This window comes from Odontesthes bonariensis, chromosome 16, assembly GCF_027942865.1.
Source record: "Odontesthes bonariensis isolate fOdoBon6 chromosome 16, fOdoBon6.hap1, whole genome shotgun sequence".
Lineage (NCBI taxonomy): Eukaryota > Metazoa > Chordata > Actinopteri > Atheriniformes > Atherinopsidae > Odontesthes > Odontesthes bonariensis.
The window spans coordinates 20,162,957-20,185,499 of NC_134521.1; the positions used below are offsets into that span (position 1 = coordinate 20,162,957).

Genomic DNA, 22,543 nt, shown 5'->3' on the forward strand with positions numbered 1-22,543 from the left:
CACTGAAGCATACTGAGGAACACTGAAGCATACTGAGGAACACTGAGGCACACTGAGGCAAAATGAGGAACATTGAGGAACACTGAGGCATACCAAGGAACACTGAAGCATACTGAGGGACACTGAAGCATACTGAGGCACAGTGAGGCACACTGAGGAACACTGAAGCATACTGAGGCACACTGAAGCATACTGAGGAACACTGAGGAACACTCAAGCATACTGAGGCACACTGAAGCATACTGAGGCACACTGAGGCACACTGAAGCATACTGAGGAACAGTGAGGAACACTGAAGCATACTGAGGCACACTAAGGAATACTGAAGCATACTTAGGAACACTGACGCATACTGAGGAACACTGAGGCACAGTGAGGAACACTGAAGCATACTGAGGCACAGTGAGGAACACTGAGGAACACTGAAGCACACTGAGGAACACTGAGGCACACTGAGGCACACTGAGGAACACTGAGGCACATTGAGGAACACTGAGGCATACCGAGGAACACTGAAGCATACTGAGGGACACTGAAGCATACCGAGGCACAGTGAGGCACACTGAGGAACACTGAAGCATACTGAGGAACACTGAGGAACACTCAAGCATACTGAGGCACACTGAAGCATACTGAGGAACACTGAGGAACACTTAAGCATACTGAGGCACACTAAGGAATACTGAAGCATACTTAGGAACACTGAAGCATACTGAGGCACAGTGAGGAACACTGAAGCATACTGAGGAACAGTGAGGAACACTGAAGCACACTGAGGAACAGTGAGGAACACTGAAGCATACTGAGGAACAGTGAGGCACACTGAAGCATACTGAGGAACAGTGAGGCACACTGAAGCATACTGAGGCACAGTGAGGAACACTGAAGCACACTGAGGAACACTGAAGCATACTGAGGAACAGTGAGGAACACTGAAGCACACTGAGGAACACTGAAGCATACTGAGGAACAGTGAGGAACACTGAAGCACACTTAGGAACAGTGAGGAACACTGAGGAACAGTGAGGAACACTGAGGCATACTACAAACTCTGAGGACAGTACATAAACGCTCTGTGTCGGTCTTCGTTTATAACCACCAGCCTTTTTGAACTGTGGTCATGGAGCAATCAAGACACCGATTAGTCTTTGACATGCTTGTTTTTCACTACTTGTCGACCTATTAGGAATTTCTCAATTTTCAAGTCGTCAATTATTTGGGAAAAAGAAAGATAGCTTATTTTTTTGTTTTGTTTCAGTTTAAGCATTTCTATCACATGTCTTAAGTGTGGGTGGGTGTCAATCTAGCTTCAGTTCTTTTCCAAATCTAAATAATATGTCACATGTGTGTTCAGAACGTTAAATTAGCTTGTTATTAGATGAATCTATATATTTATAACTGCATGTTAAAATGGGCCATGCAAGTCAAAATACAAAACTTGTCCAAGTGGTTTGTATAGACATTCATATGTTGAAACATACCAGATTCATTACTGAGACCTTTTCCTGGTAAGATCCAATCAGCCAAACAGAAAAGGGTGATCACCATTTCTTATATTTCATTAAAAAAAAAAAATACATACAAATTAATGGACATGGTAAAAGCTGTCGAGCTAACGACTGACACGTTTCCAGAAATCAGAGAAAATATCTGTACAAACTTTTCAGACCTTGTTAATCTGTGTAGAAAGCGCCATCTGTCATCTGAGTCTTTGATGGCACATTTGACTAATCTTCAGAGGGCTGATATTGGGACCAAAAGTGGGGATATAACAGCAGTGTGCTCATGACCTCATCATGAAGTCAACTGTCTCTAAAAGGACCCTTTAATCTCCTTTACTTAACCTTATATGACTGAATCACCCCAGCATAGTGCTTCAGCTGCTCCTGCTGCAGCAGAGGCAGTGTTTTCAGACATGTATCCTCTGAAAATCTCTCATTCATCTACCCCATATCTTATTTTTTGCTTCAGAAAAAGGCAGGGATGACGCACAAGACCCAACTGTATCTAAGAACAAGATTACTGGCAGATTATCAAACCGGTTGGTGCCAAGTCAGTCACACTTTTAGCAACACACCTGGTTTGCACAGATCCTTGGGTCCACATCATCAAAGCTATCCCAGTTAAAAGAACTGCTTCACACGAGAACGTAGCATAGTGCGTTTCAAGTTGTGCACGCATCCCTTATCAAGGTACTGGCCTATATTTGAGTTGACTGCCTTTTACATTAATCTTTGTACATCTCTTCCAATGCGTCGCAGGTAAAATGGTGAAACAGTCTGTAAACGCCCCACCAGCTGGGTAAGAAATACTTTTACAATAATAACCATTTAAAAAGCTAAAAAAAACAGTAATTCGTTAATTCTTTTTTTTTTTGTTTCCTCCATCAAATCAAGCTGCGACAAACGTAGGAACGTTGTGTGGCAGTAATAACTGTCCGTGTCAAACAGGGCGACCACTGAGCAGAACATGTTGGTGGGAATTACACGAAGCATCGAAGCAAATCATTTGCATCGAGGAGACTTTTGTAATCGAGTTATTCGAGGAATCGTCCCAGCCCTAAATGGAGATGCTCAAGCATAGTTAGGTGAAGGGTCTTAAAAAGTGGAAACTGGCTGCATTTGTTGTGAATTTTGCCATTAATAACTTTAGAAGAAAAAAAAACCTGTCAGATCATGTTTGGGTTACAACTCCTGTCCAGCCTGCCGAAATGCCTACACTATATATACACTACAAGCATGTCTCAGAGACATAAAGACCTTGATGACTCAAAACTGAAGTTACTGTCTTGCACTCCAGGGAGAAACAGTCTGGCTATATATTTACTGTAGATGGCATTTCCTTGGATTCTGGTAGTAAAGTGAGGAACCTTGGAGTTATTTATGACCAGAATCTGTCCTTTGTCGCACACATAAAACAGGTTTCTAGGACTGCCTTCTTTCACCTTCGTTATATTACCAACATTAGGAACATCCTGTCTCAGAGTGATGCAGAAAAACTGCTCCTTGCATGTGTTACTTTCAGATTGGGCGACCGTAATTCTTTATTATTCAGCTGTCCCACATATTCTCTGAAAAGCCTCCAGCTGATCCAAAATGCTGCAGCCAGAGTTCTGATGAGAACGAACAGGGGAGATCATATTTCCCCAAGTTTTAGCTTCTCTTCATTGGTTCCCTGTTAAATTCAGATTTCTCCTCACATATAAAGCTCTTAATGAACCAAGCTCCATCGATTCATAAAGATCTCATAGTTGGATATTTTCCCAACAGAGCACTTCGCTCTCAGACTGCAGGTTTATTTGTGGTTCCCAGAGTTTCTAAAAGTAGAATGGGAGGCAGAGCCTTCAGTTATCAGGCCCCTCTCTGTGGAACCAGCTGCCAGTTTGGATTCAGGAAGCAAACTTTCCTTTTCGATTAAGCTTATAGTTAGGGATGGCTCAGGTGACCCTGAAACATCCCATAGTTAAGCTGCTATAGGCCTAGAGTGCTGGGGGAACTCCAACGATGCACCTCTCCTCCCTCTGCTCTCTTTACTCTTCATGTACATATGACATTATTGTTGTCATTAACTTGTGTTTCTCTTTCTCAGCAGATATCCCTGGCCTGGTTTTATGGTGCTTGTTCTTCCCTCTTTCCTGAGAGGCTGGAAGGCTAAATATCTTGTTAAAAGTTCTGAGCACACGTGAAGCTGTGGATGTTCAACATATTCGATATACCCAGAGTAACTGAATGCACCTTAGGACAGCAATCCGCATTATATTCAATTCAATTCCTCACAATTACAGCAACCACTTTTTGAAAATTGGCTAAATATCAGTTGAGTTACAGTTGAATTTAGAGACCAGATGCATGGTGGTAATGTGCATCAGCAGCTAAAGAAGCATCTAGTTTTCCTAGTTTTACCTATGAAGTGTAAGGGGTAGGAGGAGGTTACAACATGTAGTCACGGTCTGCATTTAATGAAGCAAAAAATAAAGACCAAAATCTATGACTGAAGGGTCGTGTGTCAGAGAAGGTGGTCAGCAGCACAGGGGACTGTAATCTCACTGTTTATTTTCACTTTGTAAACCTTAGACTTCCAGTACAACTCACAGAGAAATACCCCGATGACTCTGCAGTTGTTGGGTGTATCAGAGGCTGAGTACAGGGGAACCGGTCGCCCACTAAAGAACCTTTTCCAGAGCCGATTGTGTAAAGACGGATGCTGCAAAAGCTACTCGACATAACGGCCAACACTGCACACCTTCTGCAATACACAGCGATGAAACAAGTGTGTGGGGGTGTAAGCAGGAGTCATAATGTCATAACTACTCAGCTGACCGATCCGTGCTGCTGATATTGGACCAAACACACGTCATGAGCATTCAATCGCCAAAACCATTTTCATTTGGTCTGAGATTGAGGAAATTTTTATGTTATTGCAGGACAGCCTCAGAGCTTGTCGAGTATGAAGTCTAAGAGCTTTTGTGCAGCTCAACATAAACAGTAGGTAGATACTGAATTACTACTTTGAACAAATGAAAAGTTCTCATTCCAGTTCTCTCTGTTTTTGCAAGAAAATTGTTGCTTTTTGCCAAAAGAGTGCCTCAACATCTGTTTCATGCTCTACTCCTTGCTCCTATTATGGCTGAGGACAGTTCCTCGTGAGTCTGGACTCATTGTTCAACTGCACCGTCAGTTTTGAACTCAGTTTTGCCTTCCTGATGATAATGTTTGTACATATCTATATATGTTTTACCCCTTGCAAGACCTCGTATAAAGGTTCCCGTAATGATGTTCAGCTGACAGGTTTAGACCAACAAAAGGTCAACATAGCGCATCAACTTTTTATTTTAGCCAAGCTGCTGATTCATGTTTTGTTTTGTTTTTGTTTTTTTTGCTGCATTCGTCTGCAAATTTCTCCTCCACCTGCTTCACCTCTGCAACACTTCCAGGACCTAGAAAACTTTTTTCTCGAGAGCATTCGTGTTTGAACCATTGCTGGACAAAAAAAAAAAAAAAAAAAAAACTCACCTCCTCCAGTGGACTGGCAGAGCTTTGTTTAGAAATGCTGCTCTTCCACCTGTCCGCCATGTGGTTGACCTCGTCCAGCTTTTGCTCGCAGCTCTTCTGTGCGTTCAACAACGTAACTTCGTAGAACTCCTGGATATCTGTGGGCATACAGATATTCAAATTATTCGTGCGTTGATCAGTTGATAAGCGGCCATCGAATGACACAACTGGGGTTTTTAGGGCAGCTATTCACGCACGGCCGTTCACGTAACAAGGTTTTGCTTGAATGTCCGTGGCTCAACACTTACTCGATCACTGAAGTAACAGAAGCTTCAGCTCACTAATAACTAAAAGAAATTCAAAATTGTTGATGGATTTATGAAGACCCACGAAAAGATTTCTCCACTTATCTACTGAATACTGTCAGACAGATGTTCACACTCAAATATACAAGTCTTTGCACATTCTCTTGAGCTACTGGCTTCAACCCCAATATCAACAGAAACATCCACGCATGGAAGACTTTTTTCGACTTTAATATCTGTAACCCATACAAGGACACCACGTAGAACTCACCGTGTGCACATTTCGACTTTTTTCTCGGTCTACTTCTACTCGTGAAAGTGGTTTTGTGCATTTGTGCGTCACTTCCTGTCACTTTGTGGATTACGTTACATGTGTGAGGCTGTGCAAAGAGGCCTCTGAGACAGTCCAACACACCGTAGCAGGGTGTAAGATGGAGGCACGCAATAACCAGAAATGGGAGCAGTGTACAGGAACATCTGTGCCGAGTATGAGTTGGAAGTCTCAAAGTCAAAGTGGGAGATGCCTCCAAAGGTGGTGAAAAACCACAGAGCCAAGGGTAGAGCTCCAAAAAAACCGACTCAGCGGCTGTAAAAGCACAACTTAATTTAAAATATGCCACTGCTGACACGGTACGCTTGGGATTGTGTCAGGCTTTATGACACATTTGACACAAACTGGACAAATTTGCTGTTTTATGCAGTACGAAAACACTGTATTAAGCTTAAGTTGAATCAATAGATATCTAAAAATAATTAAAACAATATTTGTGGTGGTCAGCAACAAGGGGGTGCATGCATGTCAGTTTAATATGAAAGGTAGAAAAGACATCAAGCATTGCCCGAACTATGACAAATCATCATAAATGTCATTGTCTGAAATATTGTCCTGTCATCTTTAATTTACTATAAGTGTCACATTCAGTTGTAGCTTTGTTGTAATTCCACTAGATGGCAGTAGTAGCATGTCATCCTCTATGGATTAGTCCAGTCTGCCGTGTGGTGCGACATGTGGGCACATCTTTTGGAATAAAAACCCTGCTAAGGACAAGAGAGTTCCAGCCCAGTGACATTCTAAAGGCCTGTTGATCTCTGCAGAAAAGGGGAAGAATTGAGCCTTTGTTCCTCGGCATCAAAAGCAGCAATAGTAGAAAATTATGACAAGTCGTGCAAATAAAAAGACGAAGCAATAAGGAAGTAAAGGGGAGTCCAAGAGGGCTGAAATCATCTTCAGAACCATGGGACAGGAGCGTCAATGGGATCCGACAATAACCGCAGAGAGGAACGGTGAAAACATCAGGCAACGAGCACAGCTGGTGGGACAGATGCATCCCACTGCTCACAAAAAAGAACGGGACTGGAGAATTTAACTAAGAAGTCGCAGAAGCCCTTTCTCTTTAGCCCAAGTCAGTCAGATTGAGTCGATTTGAATCTCAGATTGCTTAAATCTCAGTTTGTTTCCATTAAACTGATCATAGTTCAGCATTTGAGGGTTTGGTTTCAAAAATCGTCTTCCTCCTCCTCCAAGTACCCATCAGGCAGAAATCAATGGGTACATTTATATGCATGGAAATAGTCCAATAATAACACAATTTAAACCTCACTCTGAAGACACTATCATGTAAACAGCATTTTCTGATCAATCTCATCAGAAAATGGACAATCAAGTCCTACCAGACATTTTCAGGCTTATTGCAACATACAATGTTGTTTTATCCTTCCAACAGAAAAAGACACTTGTAGGGTTGACATGAGACCCAATTAATGCTCCATACAATGAGGGATATGGATATAGTTTTGGAGAACATCGCAGTGGGGTAAAGGCAACACAATGTAGACATGTGCCATTAATCGGGCTATGCTCTGTAACTTAAACAGGAATTTGAATAGAATCTAACAGAAGCCATAATCAGAATTTTATTGTCCCATTCAGATGAATGCCTCGTTTCCACGCACGTTTATGTTTATTCACTTCCACGGGAATCCACATCATCTCCAACAGAAGGGAAAAACTCTGCCTTCTGCTTTACTCCCCTTCAGAACTTTCAGAACTTATTGTAAGTTTTGCCGTGGACTTCAGAGAGGCCGCACTTTGAGTAGAAGTGAAAAAAAAAAAAACAGAAGAAGAAGAGCTAACAAACTACAAGCTTGAAAGTCAAACTGATCGCTACATTTTAAACTCAAATCATATGATGACAACAATGGCATTGAAATAATTGGAAGCTCTACAACACAGAGTTTTAATATGTCCTACAAAGTCTTTCACTAAAATGAGACCAACCTCTGATCTGACCTGTCCTGCGTATCATTATGTCACAGTAATTTCTCAAGTATTTTCCAAAACACTGGACAGCAAAAAATGCTTATTTTAGCATCTCTCATAGCTGAAGTAAAGGTTATCCACCAAAGAATAAATGCATTTCATCGTTTGAACACCAAGGGGCATAGTTCCTATATCGCACAGAATATCTGTCTGCAGCCAGTGAGTCCAATTAGTTTCATACTTTTTGAGTCTCTAAAAGTATGAAACTAACGCCTGGTCAGATAACTGACCAGGAGTCACAGTTTAAAAACCATTAGTTTTTAAACGTTTTCCTCCAGGGAGCTATGTCAGCTCCCTGGAGGAAAAACGCTCCAACCGTAACGGTTGACTATTTTGCACTTTGTAGTCTTTTGCAACCACGTGCCACCACAAAATCCAGGTTTTCTTCCCCAAAATAATAAATCAAATTTGTAACGCACTTTTCATTAGCAAAAATCTCAAAGTGCTACAAAGTACAACTAAAATCAGGGATAAAATCAACATCATAAAAATCATGTGGCGGCAGAATAGGCTTGCTTAAAAAGAAAAGTCTTTAAGCCTCTTTTGAAGACGCCCAGTGGTTGCGGAGCTCTCAGATAGACCGGGAGAGAGTTCCAGAGACGGGGGGCAGCCACAGAGAATGCCCGATCTCCCATGGTCCTTAATCTGGATCGAGGAAGGTGGAGCAGGTTGCAGTCATGTGATCGTAGAGATCTGGTGGATGAATGTGGAATGAGAAGGTCCTTCAGATACTCTGGTGAGGTTCTGTTTAAGCATTGATGGGTGATGAGAGCAATTTTGTACTGAATTATGTAAGTGACAGGAAGCCAGTGCAGATCATGGAGAATAGGTGTAATATGGTCAGATTTACGAGCTCTCAATAGAACCCTGGCTGCACCGTTCTGAATGTATTGAAGCTTCTGAAGGTGTTTTCTGTGGATTCCAACAGAGAGTTGCCGTAATCGAGCCTGGAGGAAACAAAGGCATGGACGAGAGTCTCGGTAATGCTGTAAGCTGTAATGTTCTGCTAAAAAGACTCCCACATAGAAAGTTATTAAACTGGCTCTGGTTTTCCCAAGACAGAGACAAGCTCCGAGTTAGCTCGAACCTTCAGTTTTGGCTAAGTTTGTCTTGGACTGAGACTCTCCTGCCTAAGTGCAACAACCCGGTGGTATTCAAAGGTTGTATATTGGAAATTTAAAGTTATCAACACAGACATAATACTTCTTCTTTTAGCTGCCTGATAAATAAGCTGCTGCTTCTCGCCGTCAAATTAACGATAGTAGGCTGACATTACCCTAAGTTTAAAGGTTGCTAACAAGACCAGAGTTCCATACAAGAAACTTTCAAATCTGTGCTGTTTTTATTAAGCTTTTCGCCACCTTCGCCATCTGCAAAACCATTTTTTTGCCTTTCCTTGAAAGAGAAGGAGCTGAGCTAGTTGTACAGATAGCCACCAAACACGCAATTCCACTTTATTAAATAGTAAAAACCCCCACTTTACAGTTCAAATCAAAGCACCCCCGCAAATTTATAAAACATTACCAAACTGCGACACCAACGAAAGGTAACCAATGGAAACGTTTGCGTATTTACACCAACAGCAGGGTACATCTGCTTGGTTTGAATGGCAAAGTTTCGAAGGTACTGGGTCATAAATTTAAAATGTTGTGGTGGTGTAAACCTCAGTTTACAGTGTGTGAAAGTAACAGCATTCCCGTTTTCAGGAGTGATGATGAGGATACTCTCGGGAAAACATTACCACCAATGAAAGATCCACTCCATTTTGAATATAGGGTTCAACCTAGGTGGAAACCGGCATTTTCTTCTGAATAATACAAAGTATTGAGCTCTAATTGGGCCATCGGTGAGTCGTTCAACTGTACAGCTCGAAGCAAAGCAGAATAGTGGGGATGATGAATGGGTAATCCACCTATGGATCCACTCTGTGGTGATGGGGTTTAGCTGGGGGCCCACGCCACTGGCCAGATTAGACAGCACCTAATGCTTTATAAGATGATTACTTCTATTTCAGGAGGCATTTATTCCATTCCAGACTTCTGTTTGATTGCATTGCATGGACCTACTGTTTCTAATCAATGCCCGAGGTATTGGTAAGAATTGGTAAAGCCTAACAGTGATTAATAAAAGTTTTAAAAGGCTATAAAGTTTTATCAGAAAAAATATTTGGTAAACATGTCGTTGCCCATCTTCAGTAAAATGGAAGGGAGGGGGGAAGGGATAAGGAGGATTACATGCAGTAAAGGGCCAGAGGTCAGAACTTGAACCTGGACTTGGAGCGTCGGGGACTTTTAGCCTCTATACAAAGCGGTACCTCACAATTTTACCCATAATGATGAGAGGAAATGGTTGAAATGCACCTATTCCACCTAATTCCAACACTGTGTTTAAAACTAACTAAGTACATGAGCCGCCTGCAGCAGATCGGATCCCAATCCGGGAGCATTTTTAATGCTTGGGATCGTAAGCACAAGATATGAGCGAGTTTGTTGAGAACATCTGGCGCAGGATATTAAATGAGCATACTAATGTAGGGAAGATTACAATGAAATGAAAATGAAAAGGGAGTGCCTGTAAGTGAGCCATATGCCGTGTGTAAAGCCACAGGTTGATAACACTCGCTGCAATAAACACAGCACTAGGGGTCATGACGATGCATCGCGATTCTAATTTTCGCGATCTACTGCATCGATTCTGGACGCCAAGTATCGATTATTTAAATGAATAAATAAATAAATAAATAAATTATTATTATTTTTTTTTATGCCTTTAATGATAGGACACATGCAATTGATGCATTTCGCTGCAAGGGATGTTTGCAATATACGTCTATATTTTTTATAGTTGTATAAAGCCTATGCACTTTTTTTGTCTGTACTGATCATCCCTATTTTGTTATTTTAAGTTTTATAAATCCTATGCACTTTTTGTGATGAGTGTGTCCAGTAATATTTGTTTTAATGGCAATACCTCCAAAAGTTGTTTCAATAAATACAGTTATGAATTGATTTACTTTGAGTTATGTATCAATTGAAGACACTATCCAGATCATACACAGCCAGTCAGCCACTGGTAATGGCTGTATTTTTTTTTTTTAAGTATGTTCAGTGAAAATAGCGCAATGCATCGCGATGCATCACAATAATTCAAGTATCGTGATGCATCGTGATAGTATCGCATCGTGGCATGTGAATCGTGATTCGAATCGAATCGTGACTTCTTTGCCAATACCCACCCCTACACAGCACAGGCAGTGATTGGAACAAAAGGACGGTAACAGGGACTGGTGGTGAAAACAACAAAGATCTGGCACTGAACAAAGGAATCCTGTTCATTTTCTACAGCCCCTTTTATTCCTGTTTTACATCGCAGAGAGGCTCGAACCGAGCGGTGGCGGCACAAACCTGGAAAAGCTGCCAGTCCATCACAGGGACAGAAGGAAACAAAGCAGTATATATACACATGGTGAACAGGTGAGGTATTCATTGTTTCAAACACAGCTAACTGGCATGACTCGTATCTTCTTTGCTGCTGTCTTTTGATCAGAGAAAAGTAAATAAAGATAATAAATTATAAAGTTTGAAGCCGTGTAAAGTTGGCTGTTGTTGAAAGGCGCTGCCTTCAGACCGGGGTCTCTGCACAGCCACATTGCCAACATAATCTCTCGAATGCTAATTTACACCTAAAATCTGCTCCAATGCCAGTTTTTGCACAGCAGTGGCCACACATACTCGGTTGTCACCAGTGTTGCAAACTATTTCCTCTATTGGACTTTTACAGCTGTCTGCTTGCCTCCTACTTTGTCTTTGCATTTAGTAAAACACAATGAGGCTGCTCTCACTCAGAGTTTTCCATTTCAGCTGCCAGATGGTGAAATTTTGACTAATAAGAGGCCCGTTAAGACTACGTGTCAACCTGCAGTCACTCTGAAAGCACTTAAAGAAGACAGTTCTACTTTGATAAAATCCAGATTGTATAATAATTTCCGTTTAGAGAATGTCTGTGGAATGGTTATATCTATGTTTTACAGCACTGTGTACAAGTCTTAAGCCACCCAAAATTTATTTTTAAAGTGGTCTTGAGCAATAGTTCTCTACCTTAACTCTTACCTATGACTCATTCAAGCATAAAAGGCTCCTAACTGAAGGGATGGTGTCTCTGTCTAAGAGGCCAGTGTTGTGTCAACACATAACAGACAACTTAGCAAAGAACTAGTTTTAAATTGTATCTTTAGGCACTTTGTTGCTAGCAGCCTGTCACAAAGACACATCATTTGTTGCCATTTCTTTAGTTGTATCTATAAAAAATGCCAAAAATAACACAGTTTGACAGACAGAAAATAGTATTTTTGCTCCAACAAGGTGATTTCCAAAGAGCTTTTAGGTGAAAACTTGGCATATCTCAGCATGGTGTGCAGTGTGTCCTTAAAACATTTGAGGACACTGGACAAGTGGAGGACAAAAGAAGAAGTGTCAGGCCTAAAGGCGCTAGCATGGTTGAAGCGTCTGTCACGGCGGTGGCGGACCGTGACGTCAAAATGACGTTTCAGGCCTGGCGCTTCCCTTTAAAAGACGGCGCAGCGCGGTGTCGTGCACCAGTCGATTTTTGTAACTTGGCGGCACCACCAACGAAAAACCGGATGGACCGTTGTGAGACCAGGCTCAGTGAGGAGGTGCGTTTGTACAGGCACCTGTACAAAACTGCAGTGAAACAGCACAGGGAGCACGTAAACTCCCCAAACTGGTGGACAGAGATTGGCAGAACTTTGGGGAAAGAGGGAGAGTTCTGTAAGAATGTGTGGAAGAAGCTACGGGACAGATATGTGAAGGCAAAGAAGAGGGCAGAGACTCAAAAAGTGGTGATGCCGGGGGCTTCAGACCATCACGTCTTTTAACTGAATTAAAAAATTTTAATTATCCGAATACTGCAGCAGTATCATTAATGACAGTATTCCTGCTCTTCATTGTTTTCTTCTCCACTTTCGTGGTTGTAGAGTAGCGGTAACCTTCACGTAGCAGCGACACCTCTGTGACGGAGAAAATTGCAACGAGCGGCGCATCGACTTGCGCCACTATATATGGCGGGCACGAAGTCGTGACGTCATCAACACCGCTCGCGCGAGCAGACGCGGCAACCATGCTAGAGCCTTAAAAAACTATATACAGCAGATGAACAGTATCTGAAAGTGACGTCCTTAAGAAAGAGGAAAAAATCCAGCAAAGACCTGACACAGGACCTGAGAGATGCATCTGGACCTTCAGCTGATCCATCTGCTGTTGGCCCAAGCCTCATCAGAAATGGGCTCCATGGAAGGGTGGCTGTCAAGAAGCCGTTCTTAAGGAAGGGAAACAGGGAGAAAAGGCTGAGCTATGCCAAATGACACAAGAAGTGGACTGAAAATCAGTGGCAACAGGTCTGATGGAGGGATGAATCCTCCCCAGAGCCCGGACCTCAACATTACTGAAGCAGTGTGGGATCATCCTGACAGAGAACGGAACAAAAGGCCGCCGACATCCAAAGAAGAGCTTTGGGATGTCCTTCAAGAAGCCTGGAGAACTATTCCTGAAGACTGCTTAAAGAAATGACAGAAAGCTGGTCTAAGAGGGTTGTTTGTGTTAAAGAATAAAGCTGCTCAGAACAAATATTGGCTTTCAAGCTCCTTAGAATTGTACCAACTCTGTTTTTGCCTTATAAACTGTATTTTCATTATGTTTGCATATGTGTAATAAAATGCTGTACTTATTTACAGCTTTTGAGGCAACAAATAAAGCAATCAAGGGTGGCTCGTGACTTTACTGCAGGTGTAAGATGATTCCCCAGAAAGTTTTGGAATGAATTTCTGACATAGTCCACAGCCTCCTAACACCACAAGGACAACAAACAAATGCACAGGTGCAAAGCTCACATGAGCTCACAGATGCAGCCGGTGCTGACTGAGCAGAGAATAAAGTGTCCCTGCAGTGGGAAAGAGACCTCGTTCTTGCACAGCATTTCTGGTGATGTTTGTCCAAAAAGCCGCTTGATTTGTCACTCGTCACTTTTTTCTGAAAATCGAGCCGGCAAAAGTTGGCAACAATGCGCATACTGGCTCAGACTAAAGGTGCAATACCCCCCACTCGAATACTCGGGGTGTAAACCAAGGCAGTGACTCGATTGTTCACTATGATATGTGTATGTCATGAACTAAATATCAATGTTTCTTAGATTTTATTTTACAAAGTGTTTGAAAAGTGCGCAAGAATGAAAGCCTACTGATGTTCAAACAGACAGAACATATGTGTGTATGTAGTATGATGACTGTATGAAGCTATCCATCTCATAGAAATATGCATGTGTGCATGTTGATGTACCCAGTATGAACCTTCCAGACCCCTCAGGTCATCTGGATCCGGTCTTCTATCAGTTCCCAGAGTCAGAACCAGACATGGAGAAGCTGCATTCAGCTTCTATGCTCCACATGTCTGGAACAAACTCCCAGAAAGCCTCAGATCAGCTGAAACACTCAGTGCATTTAAGTCCAGGTTGAAGACACACCTATTTTCAGCTGCATTGGAATAAAGCTCGCCTCGCCTTGCCTTGCCTTGATGTGTGGTGATTTAGACCCACAACCTGATAGCGGAACCAACTTACGATCCCCACAGGGAGTTAAATAAAGAAAGACACTCAAGTAAGATCAAATTTAAAAAAGGGGTCTCGGGTCGGAAAGATTTTCTATCAGAACAGAAAACATCCATAAAAAACACAACGGAATAAGGAACAATGCCAAACAAAGTTAATATTCTTTGTAACGAAAGAAAATCAAATCAAAAAGACATAAAGATGCCAACTTCTGTTCATACAGAAGTAAGAAATATCCATCCACAAAATGTACAAAGTGTGGTTTATTCACTACGAGCAACAGTCCCCCGGAAATGGCCTTTGTTGTCATGTTTGAGTAAAGTTTGTTAAAAGAAAAGAAAAGAACAAAAGATTATGGTCAGTTGTTGGAGGAAATGGCTCAGCCTGTCTGTTAAAAAGGTGCACATGTTGTAAAGAAAGGTGAACCGGCGCACGGAGCAAAGCGGTGGACCATAAGCGACAGTCGGTCGCGGATGCGCTTTGTGGGTGATTCTTCAAGCAGCCGAATGGACAGCAGCAGAAGCTGGTGAGAGTAGGTGAGTCTTTTCGATAAGATGAGGCGTTACTGCCTCATCAGCTTCCGAGAAACAGGTAACAGAGACTCACTGAAACAGTGATACAGTCTGCGTCTTGGGTTACACGTGCAGGATGCGGATGCACTGTCAGACTGAAATGGTTTTAATCCTCCCAAACATCCCAGCTGGGACCTCAATCACAGCTGCAAAATTTGCTGCAATGTGTCAGCCTTCGAGCTGCAGTCGGGCTTGTGGGTTACTCAGTCCCAAAGTGATAAAGGCAACAAAGTGGGCTTCCTTAATACCGTTTCATACCAGCCAAGATGGAGTGAGAGTGCTTACAGACAGATGTTAGGATTATGTTACCCAGAGCCTCAACTTAGCTTCCCTTTCTCACAAACACACACTTGCTTTCCCTTGGTTTCACAAGATGATGGCATTTAAAAAAAAAACAAAAAAAAACAACTGGTGCTCCTACTTATCGGAAAATACGACTTAATATACGGAATCCGGAGGCGTGTGCCACTGCCAGATGGCCAGGTAATTTCTTCTGTTCAGCTCCACTGACCTGAAACAGAAAACACTCAAAATTCTGACCTGAACTGACTGTTCTAATGAGCAGAATACACGTCAACATGTTCATATGACTGAAATCGGATCGCAAACAAAGCTCTCAAAGCCGGGCTAACACGCCCTAGCGACGCAGTTAAAGGCCAACTTGCTTTTGCATGTGAACGGTCAGCTAGACTCAAACTGGCCTCGGTGCTCTGTGCACGCTCCACAGATCCCATCCCGGGCGTGAACCTGGACGTAACAGAAGACGCAGAAACACAGAAGAAGAGGCCAGTGACAACAGAAAATGACCACAATGGATTACATGCATGCGACCACAGCTCGACTCACCGTTCAAACATAATGAGGAGCGAGTTACCTGGTGAGCTCGAGGCCGACCTTGACTTATAAGAAACTGAGCCAATCCCTCCGCAATTGTGCATCTGCAGCCAGTATAACTCTGCCGAGACTCTTACAGATGCAGGTTAGCCACCTGCGACGAGCACTCATTTGTCAAAGCCAACATCTGAGACCCATTTCAGCCTGCTTCACAAACTGCTGCCGCCACCGTGGGAACTGAAACTACAGCGAGGAACCGACAGGATCCCGCCAGCAGTGGTGCTGATCAGAGAACATCCAGGTCCCGGTAACAGGCTCACTGGTGCCCGTGTACAGCAGCTGAACCAATACAGCGTTCCTTTCTTGACGTTCGCAGTGCGTCTTAAAGAGGACAAAAGGATAATTGATCCATCTGTTCATCTATCGAGGTCATATGTTTGTCTGAAGTATGTTAGAAAAGCAACACTTTCAGAGGGCTTTTTCCATTTTTACTGCAGAGGAGGGGACACAAAAACATTCCAACACATTGGAAGAACAGTGGGTTCATGTCATGCCACTGCTTTTTGTGTTTTCCTGATAGAATCAGCTGCAGGACAGCAGCTTGGCTGATCTCTCTCTCACACACACTCACACACACACACACACACACACACACACACACACACACACACACACACACACACACACACACACACACACACACACACACACAAAGGCTGTTTGCCCTGGACAGACTGACAGGTATGCTGTTCACATTGTCTGGAGGCAGAGGAGAGAGGCTGTAACTGCCTCCATGGCAAACTGCAACTTGATGATTTAACTATCAAAACTGCAAAATCATCAAAGGTCTCATAAATTAGACAGCCGGATTTAAACGAGTCGGCCGTTTACGTGGCAGCCGCCGCTCGCGTGAAACGGTTCACATTGCTGACAATAAGTGAGCAGCAGACGTACCTCCATAGAGAATCCACCTTTTTAGAAAACTCTCACTCTTCCTCAGGCATTATTTTCCAACACCTCTCAGACATAAAAAAAAAAAAAAAAAAAAAAAAAAAAAGCTTTGAGCCTTCCTCACTTCCTTACAATGCTGGCGTCAGCATGTGTGGGCATGATGCGTGGCTGAATCAAAAGGAAATTGGATTTCTGCGCGTCAGATCTGCTGGTCGACGGCTAAAAATCAGCCACTTCTGCTCGCCAGCCAATCAATCAGAGTGCCGTTACTTTTCTTATGGCAATAAAAGGAGCTGGGTTATGTTTAATTGTTTCTCTGAGATATTGGTAAAAATGCTTCTAGAAAAGGTCAGACCGCCCTCAACAATCTGTTTCTGTAAACACCCCAAATCAGAATAAACAAATAAACTAAAAGTACCAAACTGATCATTCCGATCAGTCGGAGTCACAGCACAGTTAAAAATCTTGATAACGACCCTTTACCCCGCCCACTGGACAAAGTGTCACGTTTCCCATACGACGCCGCACGCAGCTTCTAACTGGTGGGAATCTCTTTCGACAAACAATATCAAAATTCCTCTTCGCCATGCAAGAAAGACCCGAACCCGAACCCCCCCGTCCCCGTCCCCGTCTAAAATATCCAGGATTTGCTGAGCAGGCTTGTACGACATCTGTAGAGTGGGCAGCTATTTCTCAGAACCCGATCAGACTGTGGTGTCAATGGAAGAGACGCCTGTTCAACTGACTGCTCAGAGCTTTGCTACAGTTTGACTCAAATGCATGTTGAGTAGCAAATATACATTTTCTGTTAGCTCAGTTTAAAAAAGTGTAACGAGTAATCTGTGAAAACTAATTTAGCTTTGTCATTTTCAAGAAATATTGTACAAAAAGTGCTTTAGACACTTATATAATTTATATTCATATCATATCAGAGATCATGTAGAATATTCCTTCATCGTCGAAGCTCGTAACTGAAATAGGACAGAAAAGTTTTAAAAAGTGAAATATTGCGTTGTCGCAGGTGGCTCACACTCATCAATCACAGTTAGCGAGACGGGATGAAAATAACCGAGCGCCGCTATAAGAGCCGAGGCCGCGAGATTATCTCCCTTCTCTCATAAAGGATGGAGCGGCGCTCCCTGTGCTCAGGGAGATAATTAAGGAAGCATTGGAAGCTCCTTTCCTGAGCATTTGGAGAATTCAAACAGCTCTCGTCTTGGCTGCTGTTCAGATACTTCCGGGTGATTTCACACGGTTAGGAAGGTTTAACCAGACCCACAGTGTCTCACGGCTGACAAAGCTCCTCATTAGAATGACTCAAACTTCCCCTGCTATTATTTTCGGTATAAGCCCCACTGCCGTCTGTGCACGATGCGTGCTGACATTTGTCCTTTTCATCGGGATTAGTCACTCACAGAGGCAACTTCTCCGAGTTTTCAGTGTTTCAAAAGGTTCCCTTCTGACCAGTGTGCATCACCGTTGCTATTTATGCAGGAACCCTAACCTGCTCCGGAGCATGTGAACGCACCACCTACTGAACAATCAATCCCCCTTAGGAAAGGAAAACATAAAGAGACATCTGGGCGTGGACAGAGAGTCTTTTCTCTCTTTCTGAGTCAAAGACTGACGACGGGGTTTAAACATCTTTATGAGATAAACATCGGCCAAAAAGTCAAGCTTATGGACTCTTGAATAAAAATTATTTTAAAAAGAGACTTTGTACTCTAAATTTTGTTCCAGCTGGTTTTCCAAGATTTGGTTTTAATATTTTCATTCATTAAAACCGTCACTGAAGGATGAAATACGTTTCAAAAACTAATCACCGGAGTGCGAAAACCTTTTAGAAGTCAGCATTTGAATCGCCCGGACAACTGGCGAATGGTCTCAGACGCTCACAATGAGCCCACCGACACTTTAATAAGCATTTTTTTAAAATCAGGCAACATTCAAACTGAAGCCGTCTCACAGTGTAGAAACATTCATGTCGTTAATCATCAGATTTTATGTCGATTCTTTTCACTGCAGCAGCTGTGTTGCTTCCACAGACTTGTAAAAAAAACAAAACAACAAAAAGAAGGTTAGAATTCTTATTTTGGTTTTGGATTATTGTTTCCTCTTTTTGCTGGAAACAAGAAGCTCCAGATCCGGGATTGTGATGGGAAATCTTCATGCCGACACTGCCCGTTTTACATGAAAAGGCCTGGGTTTATTTACAGCGTTTTAGTACCACTTAATGAGATCTGCATCGTGAAAGTTCGCTAAACTGGGTCACATAAAGACACCCTGGATAGGCTGAACCTGTTTTAAAGATCAGGTGCCCGGTTAAGTGTCAAGCATACGTTGGCGGGACATCCCAGTAAGAAGTGAACCAGTTCCAGGACACGGAAAAACCCAGATTTAATCATTAAATTACCACACTGAGACATTGTTCCAGGACCCCTGTTGAATGACGTGCTTCAGATACGTCTGAATTTCAATTTCAGACGAGCAAAAGCACACGATGGAAATGTTGTGGCAGAACCTTCCTTTAACTCTGACACACACAGATGCTGAAAGCCAAAGTCTTTAAAGAAAAGTATAACCGCAACAAAGAAATATTACTGAGGGAAGCCAAACACAGTGAAAATAGGTTTGTGATAAAAAAAACTCAACCATAAACCTGAAGAAAATGCAAAGCTTCAAGTAATTCTCCATGAATTTGAACCAATACTTTAAAGGCGGGACAGTATTCTAGATGACCCTTTGATATTTCAAATGTTTTAGAGATTTATACCACCTGCCATGAGGTTGTAATTACTGTCGTGTCCTACTTTCATTCACCTTCATATTCAAACTTGGGAAGTAAAACTGCTCTCAGTCGACCGTTTGTGCTTCACTGACTTACCGAGAAGAGCTTCAAAGAGGTTGCTTTTAAAAATTCCCAACACTCTCTGAATGGCAGTTTTAAGTAGCTGCTCCTCTGGCTTCCTCAGTTTAGTGCAATAGTCCTCCAGAAGCCCCAGGGCTCGAGCTGTATCTGCAGAGGAGGGAGAAAACAAAAGCTCAGAGTGGGATTTGGTTTGTTTTCTTTTGTTTTGTTTTTTTGGGTTTTTTTTTCACAGCACTGTGCAAAAGTCCTGATCCAGCCCACATTCCTTTATATGTTTTCTTCCAAGCAGCCAGACTTTCTTGTAATCTCTTAAAGTGCTCTTGATCAATAGTTCTCCAGGCTTTTTGAAAGTTTTTCTTTGGGCATCGGCTGCTTTTTTTTTTTTTTTTTAAACCCATTTCACTCCAGTCTATGTGTTTTTTGGTTTGTTAAGCCTCTTAAAACAGATCTATAAATCATTCAAGAATTAAAAAAAAAAAGAAGAAAAAAAAAAAAAAAAAAAGAGGTAAATAACTCAAGGGATGAAACAGTGCCGCCACAAACAGCCTGTCACAAAGACACATCATCTGTTCCCATTTCTTTAGTTGCATCTATGAAAAGCACCAAAGATAACACAGTTTGACAGACAGAAAATAGTATTTTTGCTCCAACAAGGTGATTCCCAAAGAGCTTTTAGGTGAAAACTTGGCATACCTCAGCATGGTGTGCAGTGTGTCCTTAAAACATTTGAGGAAACTGGACAAGTGGAGGACAAAAGAAGAAGTGTCAGGCCTAAGAAAAACTATCTACAGCAGATGAACAGGATCTGAAAGTGACGTCCTTAAGAAAGAGGAAAAAAATCCAGCAAAGACCTGACACAGGAGCTGAGAGATGCATCTGGACCTTCAGCTGATCCATCTGCTGTTGGCCCAAGCCTCATCAGAAATGGGCTCCATGGAAGGGTGGCTGTCAAGAAGCCGTTCTTAAGGAAGGGAAACAGGGAGAAAAGGCTGAGCTGTGCCAAATGACACAAGAAGTGGACTGAAAATCAGTGGCAACAGGTCTGATGGAGGGATGAATCCTCCCCAGAGCCCGGACCTCAACATTACTGAAGCAGTGTGGGATCATCCTGACAGAGAACGGAACAAAAGGCAGCCGACATCCAAAGAAGAGCTTTGGGATGTCCTTCAAGAAGCCTGCAGAACTATTCCTGAAGACTGCTTAAAGAAATGACAGAAAGCTGGTCTGAGAGGGTTCAGACTGTGTTGGAGAATAAAGCTGCTCAGAACAAATACTGACTTTAGAGCTCATTATAATTGAACCAACTCTGTTTTCTTCCTTGTAATTTTGAGAAATTGTTGCACAGACCTTTGCACAATGTTATGTCCAAAGACAATTCACACCAACCAGAACATATACCCGAAGATCAAAACAACTCACCTTTTTTCCTGATCGTCATTTCTCCGTCACTGTGTAAACTTGACTCTGTTGACCCCCTCAGTGGGAGAGAAGGAAAAAAAAAAGAAGGGGGTTTTGGTAAACTTTTCTCCACTCCACATACGCGTCTGTAAGGAAATAAGGTAAACCGGTGGCTCTCCAAAGTGGTCCACGGCCACCAACAGAGGCCCACTGAGGAGGAATCCAATCAGTACGAACAAACTAATTCTGCAGACTAGATTTTAACAAACTAATGTGATCACAAGTGTCCCAGATGTGCACACGAATAGTCATCGACGAACAGCTCAGATGAGGTCCTCTGTGCAAAATCTCCCATCAACTTTTCCCTCTGAGCACTTCTCAGTTTTTTTTTTTTTGTTTGTTTTTTTTAAGGGTGTCGGATCAGATTTGATATCCGTGGTGAACCAGCAGTTTTAACACATTCTGCACATGGTGGTGTCCGTAATACCTCTCTGTGGATCCAGGAAAAACGTCCACTGGCTTAAGAGGTGGCAGAGTGCAGAAGTGCTTTGTCATGACTGGTTGGGCTGCTGGTCCAAACGGTGTCTCACAGACGAACGGTTCACATTACCAGTGTGGCAGATTGAACAGTCCACACAGCTGGATGAGATGTGGGCAGAAAAAGCTGGTTCACTGTCCCATACTGGGGAGCTTCTGTCGGGTGGAAGGAGCGGTCCGTCCATAGCAACTCAAGGCCAATGCTGTGGGACATCTCTGGGTAGTTCCACGATAAGAGGAGTTGTTCCACATCATCCTGCCTGGCAGTTTTAAGGCAAAAGTTTATTTTACCAGTGTGGAAAAATGTAGGAGGCTGACTTAAAAAAAAAAAGAAATAAGTGTCAGTTGTTTCCGATTTTCTTTTCACATCCTTAACAAAATGTCAGGAAACACGTACTTCAGTGTTCGTGTCTGGAGATTTTGACTTGACGTGCACCCCAATGAGGCTGGTGGAGGCTATTTATTTATTTTTTTGTAAAACAAAAAATTTAAATTAAAAACTCTACGGCTACCAATTAATGTCGTCTCCGCGAACAATTAGAAACATGCAGGTTTGTTTTTTTTTCTATTTGTTTGCTAGCATTCATGCAACATCACCTGCCAGCGGCAGCGGCAAGTTGAATGATTCTGCGACGCCAGGCTGGAGGAAAATACCTGCCTGCCAACTGCGGGGAAAAACGCATGGCAGTCAAATTACTCCATATATTTTAATTTCCCTCAAAGCTGTGGCCGTGCGGTCGCCACTAAATTCTGTTGACAACGCATAACCCTCGAGCTGACACATCTCTAATCTTAACCACAGAACCGAACCGTTGGACGGATGAACTGACAGCGTCGCCCACAGTTTTAAGTAGAGAGAACAAGCGAGCTACGATGACCAACGGTATCTCCGCCGTGACCTTTCAAAATAAAACAACTATTAAAACACGTTGTGGCTTTTGGCTTACATTTGCCCTTATCAATCTATAACGAAGGGAAAATTGTGGCTAAAATGATTAAAAATGTACAAATATACACTTGTGAGTGATCAATCCATTATTATCATCAGCTCTTCGAATTAAACGATTTATTATTCTTGATGTGTAAAGCTACTACTTTTATTTTTGAAGGCAAACTCACCCAACTTCATGAGAACATCCGGTAATTCA

At 42.5% G+C, this 22,543-nt stretch overlaps 1 protein-coding gene across 13 annotated transcripts in view; it reads right to left on the bottom strand.

Moving 5' to 3' along the window:
• dlg2 (discs, large homolog 2 (Drosophila)) overlaps positions 1-22,227 on the bottom strand; it is a 125,716-nt gene extending 103,489 nt beyond the window's left edge. For all 13 annotated transcript variants that reach the window (XR_012773100.1, XM_075486546.1, XM_075486542.1 and 10 more), the window contains exons 1-3: positions 20,880-22,227; positions 19,476-19,607; positions 5,013-5,149 (exon numbers count right to left, since the gene is read on the bottom strand). Coding sequence is in view for 12 of the 13 variants with exons in the window: in XM_075486546.1 (XP_075342661.1) it covers positions 5,013-5,149; positions 19,476-19,607; positions 20,880-20,898 (288 nt within the window). In the remaining variant the exon portion in view is untranslated. The remainder of the gene's footprint in view (positions 1-5,012; positions 5,150-19,475; positions 19,608-20,879) is intronic.
• Between the last annotated feature and the right edge of the window lie 316 nt (positions 22,228-22,543).